We start from the raw sequence: 9,092 nt of genomic DNA, 5'->3' as shown, positions 1-9,092 counted from the left end.
ACGATAATAATAAAGTTAATGCAAAAGTGAATAAAACTTTATTTGATTTTTTAATTATTTTTTTATTTTATAAATTAAATAATAATTTTATATTAAATTTCTTAAAACCTTTCTAACGCATCTAAATGAATTTAATTCTCTGTTTTTTTTAGCATCATTTTTATATATTCTTTGTTTCAAGCTTCAATAAGTATATGCAGCACTATACATACATTATTGTAACAACAATAAATTCTTTAAAATCATTATTTGCTGATAAAATCAATTTTTCTTTCAACAATTGCGATGATTATCAGGAAAAGTGAGAAATGAAAAGCTGTCTTTTTAAACACTAAAGATTGAGATTTCCGTTCAGTTCGATCCTAGTTGTCATCATAATTATTATTCTATACCTTTTAAAAGGTCTCTCTAATACAACCTTGAAGCAGAAATAGATTTTAATTGTAACTGTCCGAGGAAAATGGGCGCAAAACCTTCAAAGGAAAAACCAGTCTCAATAAAAAAAGAAAAAGGTAAAATCTTGATTCATTTCTTGTCACGTTAAGCGGCTATTGCTTTCTTTCATTCACTTTTTTCCTCTAACATTAAAATAAAAACATGAAATAAATGGTGTATAAATGGTCTTAATTCAATAGCTTTCCATTTATCATGGAATGTTATAATGCACCGTTGTTTGCAATTAACAGAAAAACTTCAAATAGATAACATTTTTCAAATAATGAAAAATGTGAGATAATGTGCATAAATATTGCGCTTCTTTTAAAATTCATTTATGTTTTAATATCGAATTTTATGTATTTAAAATAAATTTCTATTTAAATTTTTGATTAGATTTTTTTTAATGAAAACGGATTGTAGAAAAGTATAATATTTAAATGTAAGAATAAATTGAAAAATCCGATATCAAATATTTTAAGATACTATATATATATATATATATATATATAGTATATACATACAAATATTCTAAAGAAGCAAATAAACCATAATCTGAAGATAGAATTTTTATGCTCTTTTATTTAACATAAATTGTTACCTGTTTATAAATGCGGAAATTCTTAATCGATTTTTCTTTTATTTCCTACTGTGCTAAAGTTACAAATTTTAACGCATGTGTGTTTCCGATGACAAGGCAACACTTTTATATACTTAGAACTTAAATATCAGCTTGTCTGTAAATAAAATTAAATTTTGATTCCATAAAAGTAGAACCATCTGTCAATAATTGTGATCTTAATGTTATACTATATGTAATAATACTAAAGCTGAAAAGTAGAATATAATTCAAATAACAAATTCTATTAAATAGTGCTGAAATGTGTTTTTAAGACTGTTTATTAATTTCAATTAAAAATAGCTAAATTGTCGACTCATTTCGAAGGAATGAAAACGTATCATGGAAATCATTTTAGATCATATACATGATTCTCATTCGTTGTCATAATGAAGAAAGTGCCTGAAAGTGTACCACCCTCTCCAAAATTCCATACCACACCAGACTGAAGAACAATGGGTCGTGAATGTTTTACTGTGAACAATACAAAGTTGGAGCTCTGCAACCAAAGAATCCAAAAGTATACAAAGATAGGATATGTTTTGCAGGAATTTGAGCAGACAATATTAAATACTTTACCATTTGTCAAACATGTAAGCAATTATTTGTATATTATGACAACTATGCTCAAAATCGAGAATAAGACCCTAAATTCGATTTCATTGTATGCAGTATTCTCCAAAAAAAATGACCAATTTCACCTACTTAATTGCAATAATACACTCTTATTATCATTTTATCATATTCATCATGTCATTTTATATAATTCAATTTCATTTCTCAGTTAGTCAGCTTTCTTTTAGTATTATCATATATTGAGTCCTGTATAAATGTTTCAATTTCATCCCCTTATTGATGTGACGTATTTTAATAACAATAGGAAGATGTCAGAATAAAGAAAAATTATTGAAAATACAATAATTTTAAATTCTCGATTAAACGATGTTGTTGATCCCAAAATAATGTTGAAACAACTTTTATCTCTAATAATAATTTGTGAGTATGTTGGATTGTTGAGGCACAGGGCAAACCGTTAGACCTAGACACCATATGGTAGAGATATACTTTGATTGCTGGAAATGTGCACTTATGAACTATTTCTTGAATTTTTGAATTAGAATTTTAATTAATTAAGAATTAAGCAAGATTTCTGAGTTTTTTTCCCCCAACAACTGTAAAGAATATTTTTTGCACAAAACTGACTTTTTCGTTATTTTTTAAATTAAAAGAAATTGTCCACGTAATTATATTAATTCAATTGCTGCGCAATTTTTGTTCTTACTTTGCCAATTTTTTCAAAATGTTTTTTACATAATTTTCAGTAAAAGATTTTATTTTTGCAAAAAAAAAAAAAAAAAAAAAAAAATTTCAAACTGCTTTCATTATTTAACTAAAGATTTAATCACCTTAATTTTTTTTTCTATTGTTAATTCCATTGTTTTTCCATTGCACCTTAATTTTTTCCATTGTCCAGCGGATGTAATTTCCTCAAAACTTTCTCGCTTATTCTCTAATAAATTTGCCATGCCATAGAACATATAACACAGCATTGGTGTACTATAGTTATGAAATATTAGCCTTTGGCATGAATTTAGCATTTTTACTGAATCTGTGTCAGCCTTGACGAGTTATTTACCAATTAATCCCTGGCATACGGTTAATAGTACACGATAAGCGAATTTGTGTTTTAAACTCGCTACTCGCAATCGATTGAAACGAAAATTCGACACAAAGTTGAATTTGTGGTCATAAAATCCCATTCCAAATTTCATATATTTAAGTCAATGCATTTTTGAATTACCGTGTTTGCTTATTTTTGAAAGTACAGACTGATAGGCAGTCAAGCCGTAGTTGGATTTGCCTCAAAATTTGACAGGTTTCTATCAAAAATGTTAAATTTATGCTCCGAATTCTATCTATCTAGCTCTTATCATCTTGTAATTATCATATTAACTTATATTCGATCTGCCGGACAAACGAAATACCTCTGAATAGATTTTTACACAAAATTTGATAGAAAATGGTGTAAACCCCTACACCAAATTTCAATCATCTAGTTCAAAACGCTTTTGAGTTATCTTTGTCACAGACAGACATATGGACATTTTACAAAAATGGGTATTTCGAACTCATGGAAGAATAAAACGTGAAGATTCGTCGAAATCTCGAGTTCATATTTTCTATACTAAACTTTCTCTATACTTCGTATAAGAGAAAGTAAAAATGTTCTGTTTGTTAATGTCTGGGGTTTAGAGAAAGAAATTAAAACCAAATAAAGTTAAAGTAATGTAAAAGGCAACATTCAATAAAGCTGAGACTTGCTTTGATAGTGTGAAATCGATATCGAATAACAAGATAACAAATTTTTAAACGGGTTTATAAAATGTGTTGAAAACTTTTCAAAAATCAAGAGAAGACTGGGAAATGGGTTTTGACAAAATGAAATTATGCATGGATTTAAGGAAATAGCTGAAGTTAATTCAACATGGTTATATAATTGGAAAATAGAACCAAATATACATTTTAATATATATACTATTTAATTAAAAAGTTTGGAGAAATTTTAATATTACTCTTCTTCAAATTTAATTATTATATAATAAATAATTATTATGTAACAATTAATTATTATGTAACATATTAATTTATATGTAACATATTAATTTATTATGTAATAATTTTGTGTTACTTCATTTTACCTCAACTAGTTTTATTTACATCGGTGCAGTTTCCAACAGTGAAAGCGAAATCCATAAAATGCTCCTTTCCTTCCGATTACGTAACTTTTTCCAAATATAACTAAATATTTCTGATGACTTTTATTTTCTTGTGTACGAAAAATTAAAAAAGATTGCATTGTAATGCGAACTTAAGATTTAAATTTTCCTATTTTAGATATCCAAAAGAAAAGCATTTCTCCAGTTATGTATGCAAGGAGGCTATCTCTCATTTAAACTCAAAAACATATTAATCTGTTCTAAGCTTTTTAGGCATTTGTACAAGTATCACTTTTCGCACGCAACATTATTTTTTAATTATATATATATTTTTTTACATATGGTCTAAATAAATATGTAAAAATTAATGTAAATCGGAGCTTTTTTTTACATTTTATTTTAATCTTTATTATACAGATGCATATATATTTTCCTAGTTTATGTACCTCCATAAAATTACGAGATACAGTACCTAAAAATTTTAAACACTTGGTTCTATTTATGAATTAATATCTTACCCATTTCGAAATTTAAATGTCCATCTGTAATTGGGACATGGATAGAGTCTTAAGAATTCTATTCAAAATAAGCACACGCATTAATATTTTCTACACTCTTAAATTTCTCGAAATTCATGAGCTCGGTAGATGGTCACGTTAAAAATAAAAATTCTCTTGAAAGTAGGGGCATGTTTCAAGATTTTTAAATTCACCGAAATTGAGTTTATAACTTTTCCGTTAACTATTAACTTTTGAGTTTATATAACTCATGTCTATAACTTTTAGGTAGTCAGTGAAAAATTTTAAAAAAATTGCAAATAAATAAATTAACACTTTTCCTTTATTTTAATTTTTCGAAATTCAAGTGCCCGTCTAAACCTGGTAGATGTTTTGTGAGCAGTTGAAAATTATCCAGAAAACAAAACACGTGCATCGATATTTTTTCCACTCTTTATTTCCTCTAAATTATCTATATCCGGGCTGCAAAAATAAAGAAAATAAAAAGATAAGAGAGATTGATCTGTTTGTGTTAGCTCGGAAATGGATATCACTTTGATATGATAGTAAAAGAATTGTAAACTTTTAAAAGATTTTTCCCTTATCAATCGAAGCACTTTTCAATGTCATTAATGAATTACAATCGTTTAAAAAAATGAAATGGCATCGGTTCATTGTCGGGTATGGAATTTTCCTTTTGAAAATAGATTAAGGTGTACGTACACACTAGAAGATTTTTTTTTTAATTTTAACTTTAAAAATCCAGTTTTTTCACAGTAGGTCATTAATATATGTTTAAACTCATTTCAGTGAGAAAAAAAACCATATTACACTAATTATTAATTAATTAAATAATATTTAATGAGCTAATTAGCCTACTTTTTGAAACATGATATCTTAAATTCTAATTTGTACAGACACACAATTCTAGTTGGAAATGATGCCTAATATTAGTCGTCATGTTGTCTGCCTCAATCAAGTTATAAAAATATATAGTTTTTTGTAATAATTTTTTCATTAACGATGAATAGAAAAAGCGAGATTTTTTCTGCAATTTTAACTTTTAAATAGCTATTAAAAATTTATTTCTATAAATATAACTTTGATTGAGGCACGAAACATCCACCGTTTCATACAGATTATTTTCATATATAAATAAGTGTAATTGGTTAATTTTGTGTTGAGTTATAATTATTTGAATGAGGCAACGTAGTGAAAAGATATCATTCTTCATAAAATGAGTTAAAAAATAACCGTTACTATAGTTTTTAATGAAATCACCTCAAGAAAAATAATTATAATTCCAGAAATATTTCGAATATTGACAACATCTTAGCATCGTTTGAAAGCTAAAGGATCAGAGAACATTATTAAGCAATAAAAAAAAATCGATATTTTGAGCGATTTTTGAAGTTTCAAGTGTGTACGTATACCTTGATATTATTTAAATAAGTTTTATTAGAAATTTGATTCTATAATCGATAGAAATTTAAAAAATTAAAAGAAAAAAACTTTTATAATGAGTTTTTGTGTTTTAAATTACCGACTTTAATCTTGCCTATAAGCACATTTTAAATATATTTTACCTGGAATTAAAAGCACTTGTTTGTAAAGGAAGTTCTTAATAAAATCTGAATTTTCCTCATTTTTAATGCATATCTTTTTAAAATAGCCGTCTCAAGCGTTGATAATAAAATTTGGTTTATGATAGGTATATGAATTTACTGCAAAAAATGAACTACATTAATAAAGAGAAAGGAAAAAAAAGGCGAAAGTTTTACTGTTTTTAGAAATATTGCATTGGATATATTACTAAAAATTAGAATATAAATTTTCCTTCATCCTTATGGGTAATTCATGAGGAATGAGGAAATTTAATCATTATATAATTTTAATTTTCATTAATTCAATTATGTATTCCAACCCTCTTGCAGTTATTAGATATTTCTTGAGTCTTGCTCTTCCGCTATTTTATGAGAAGTTTACGTCATTGACTCATTACACATCTTATTTCTCTCATACAAACACTTTAGAATCTAGTTTTTAATTCAGACATTGCAAGATTTCTTTTTCTACTGTAAATTTTGAACTCCCAGGTCAAATTACTCAATTTTTAATCTTTAGTAGAAATTGCTCAATTTTTAGGTCTTAAATTTTAAGTTAGTTCTTGAAATGCTTGCTTTCCCTCTTACTGTGTTATAAGTTTACACCACTGACTATTTACTGATCTAACTTCAATCACACAATTAACCATAGATTCTAGCTCTAAATAGATATGATACAATTAATCTTTTTCTACTGAAACGTTTAAGCTTTCAGTTGAAATTACACAATTTTGAGTCATGCTCAAAGATTTATATCCGAAAAAAACATTTAAGAAAACATCTGAAAATAATATATTAATATTAAATCAAAACAAATATTTAAAATCAGAGTACATCATAGTTGCATCGAAAATAGTGCTATTCGTATGTGTCGAACTTTGAACTCTTTCTCTTCATTTATGAATGGATAATAAATTCAATTCGTTCTTTCTTTTAAACTGTTTTCGCATCGCTTAATTTAAAGAAATGTAACCACTTTTCCTTTTATTTTTGAGGCACTTGGACGTTTGATTTTTTCCGTGCGTCTGAAAGTCTAAGTACCTATTATTACTTTAAACTGTTTAATACCGCTATGTCATATCCCATGAATAACACAACTCTCCAAGTTCAGATTCAAGTGTTTATAGGGAAAATTTCCATTTCGAATGCATAAAACTTAACCATATCTTTGCAATTATTTCTTTTTATTTTGAATATATTACCTCCAATGTGCATATTGTGTTTCTCTAGAATGGTCTGGGCTTAAATTCTTTTTAAATACCATCTGGAGCGTTTAAATTCTGCTTTTATCATTTAAAGAAATATTCAACAAGATTAAAGTAAAACAATTTATATATTTTCATTGAAAATGAAATTTTTTGTGAGATGCACGTGCATAATCGAATTTCTTCAAAATTTAAAAATGTAAAATCCCTTTATTGGAGAGTGGAGATATTTCATTTAAAATGTCTAGTCATTGACGATTCAATAAAATTTTTCTTCCATTTAAAAAAAAAAATAGAAGACCAATTTTATTCTAATTATTAAAATCCTTCTTTGTTCCAAATGACGGACTCAGTGAGACCTTGAAACTAACAATAAACTACATACTATTAAACCTCATGTGCAACTGTGGTCTTCATTACCGAATTTAAAAATAGATATAGTGTTAACCCGTTAACGCATTGGGAATACGATTCACCAAACTTCACTGTTGCTGAATGAACAACCACCGCTATGTTCTCAATGTGTTTATCAAACATATATTATCGGGCCGTGGTTGCCTGGTGGTAAGGTCACGGCTTGTGAGTCGTAGGGTTTCAGGTTCGAGACCCCATTTCACCGAAGAACCGCGGTGTAAGGGGGTCTGCTGTACGATAAATCCGTCAGAGCCAAACGTCCTCCCGTTGGTGTGGTGTGGTGTGGAGAGGGGGGTGCCATCTCAGATGTCGTCCTCATTATCTGGCCGCGGTTCAAAAGTATGAGGTCCGTCCCAAAAGCCTTAGTGCTGCTTTAAAATAAGACTTTAATATAAGTAAACTAAACTAAACCAACATATATGATCATGCGCAATTTTCAATACTCAGCATTTGCAATTTTTTCAAAGCTCGAACACTACATTATCTTTCTTGTTTGATAAAACAGCACATGTCCAAATTTTTCCATTTTTAAAGTCTATAAAATTTTTATCCCTCATTTAAATCTCTTGTACACTATCATTTTTGACTATTTTACATCTTTATGGTTTTCACCCTAGTTTGGAGCAGCATAGTCAAAATCATAACTGTTAAAACAGAAAAATGCAAACAAATCAAAATCCGAGTTTTTCATATTTAGTTTACTTGCTGAAAGGTTATCGGAGCAATTTAATAACGGTTTTTGAAATATTTCCAAACGATGACTATTACAGAATTATCTCATGCAGAACGACACTGGTTGCTAGTAATTGCTCAAAGGTAGAAAGAGAGTATGTTGAGAAAAAAACACTGACACAGTTTTTATCAATTTACAATGCAATTATCCTCATTTATGTTAGGGTCAAAAACTTCTTAGATCTTGAAATGCAGATAGATAAGTAATTTTAAATAAAGTAATTTTATATCCATATAGTGTAAATACAATTATTAAATTTTGAAAGCATGACAGAAATTAAAAATCCGTTATTTCGTAAATTAAAGTAAAAATAAATTAGTTAAAATAAAAGTGGGTTTGATTTTTTAAATTACGCAGTGTTAAAAAGAATTTATTTGAAAACTCCAGATAAATTGATATTATTACTATTTTGTTCCTTCTCAACATTAATGTGATAATAGGATCCTTGCTGTTACAGATTCTGTGACGATAGAAAAACTTATTAAATATTTTTAACATCTTGGTAAATTTATTTGGTCAATGGTCGTGGTTTCGGAACATCTGATAAAAAAAATGTCGTGAAGTTCTCCCAATTTTTTTTCACCCAGTTTAGCAATACGTAAAAACAGATTTTTTTTTTCTCGAATTGACCATGATCACAATTTTTATTAAAATGTCTGTATGCCGCCGCCCTGGAATGTTGTGCAATTAAATTATAACTTTTCTCTTTGTATAATTTTATTTATTAGTCCCTTTAAAATTTAAAATTATTTGTATTGTTCCATATGAAAGATTAAAATCACATACTTATAATACTACTCAGGGTATTTTAAAGTGTTTGCTAAAAGTTTGAAGTCATCAAAGAACACACAAATAATCATATATAAAA

At 27.5% G+C, this 9,092-nt stretch overlaps 1 protein-coding gene across 1 annotated transcript in view; it reads left to right on the top strand.

Moving 5' to 3' along the window:
* Nucleotides 1–412: 412 nt before the first annotated feature.
* Nucleotides 413–9,092, top strand: part of LOC129962904 (kelch-like protein 2) — a 23,084-nt gene continuing 14,404 nt past the window's right edge. The window contains exon 1 of the mRNA XM_056076906.1: nucleotides 413–512. Coding sequence (XP_055932881.1) covers nucleotides 461–512 — 52 coding nt within the window. The 5' untranslated portion in view covers nucleotides 413–460. The remainder of the gene's footprint in view (nucleotides 513–9,092) is intronic.

The sequence above is a fragment of the Argiope bruennichi genome, chromosome 3, assembly GCF_947563725.1.
Source record: "Argiope bruennichi chromosome 3, qqArgBrue1.1, whole genome shotgun sequence".
NCBI classification, from domain to species: domain Eukaryota; kingdom Metazoa; phylum Arthropoda; class Arachnida; order Araneae; family Araneidae; genus Argiope; species Argiope bruennichi.
Note: the sequence above shows the minus strand (reverse complement) of the source record. Positions and strands in the feature narration are given on the sequence as shown.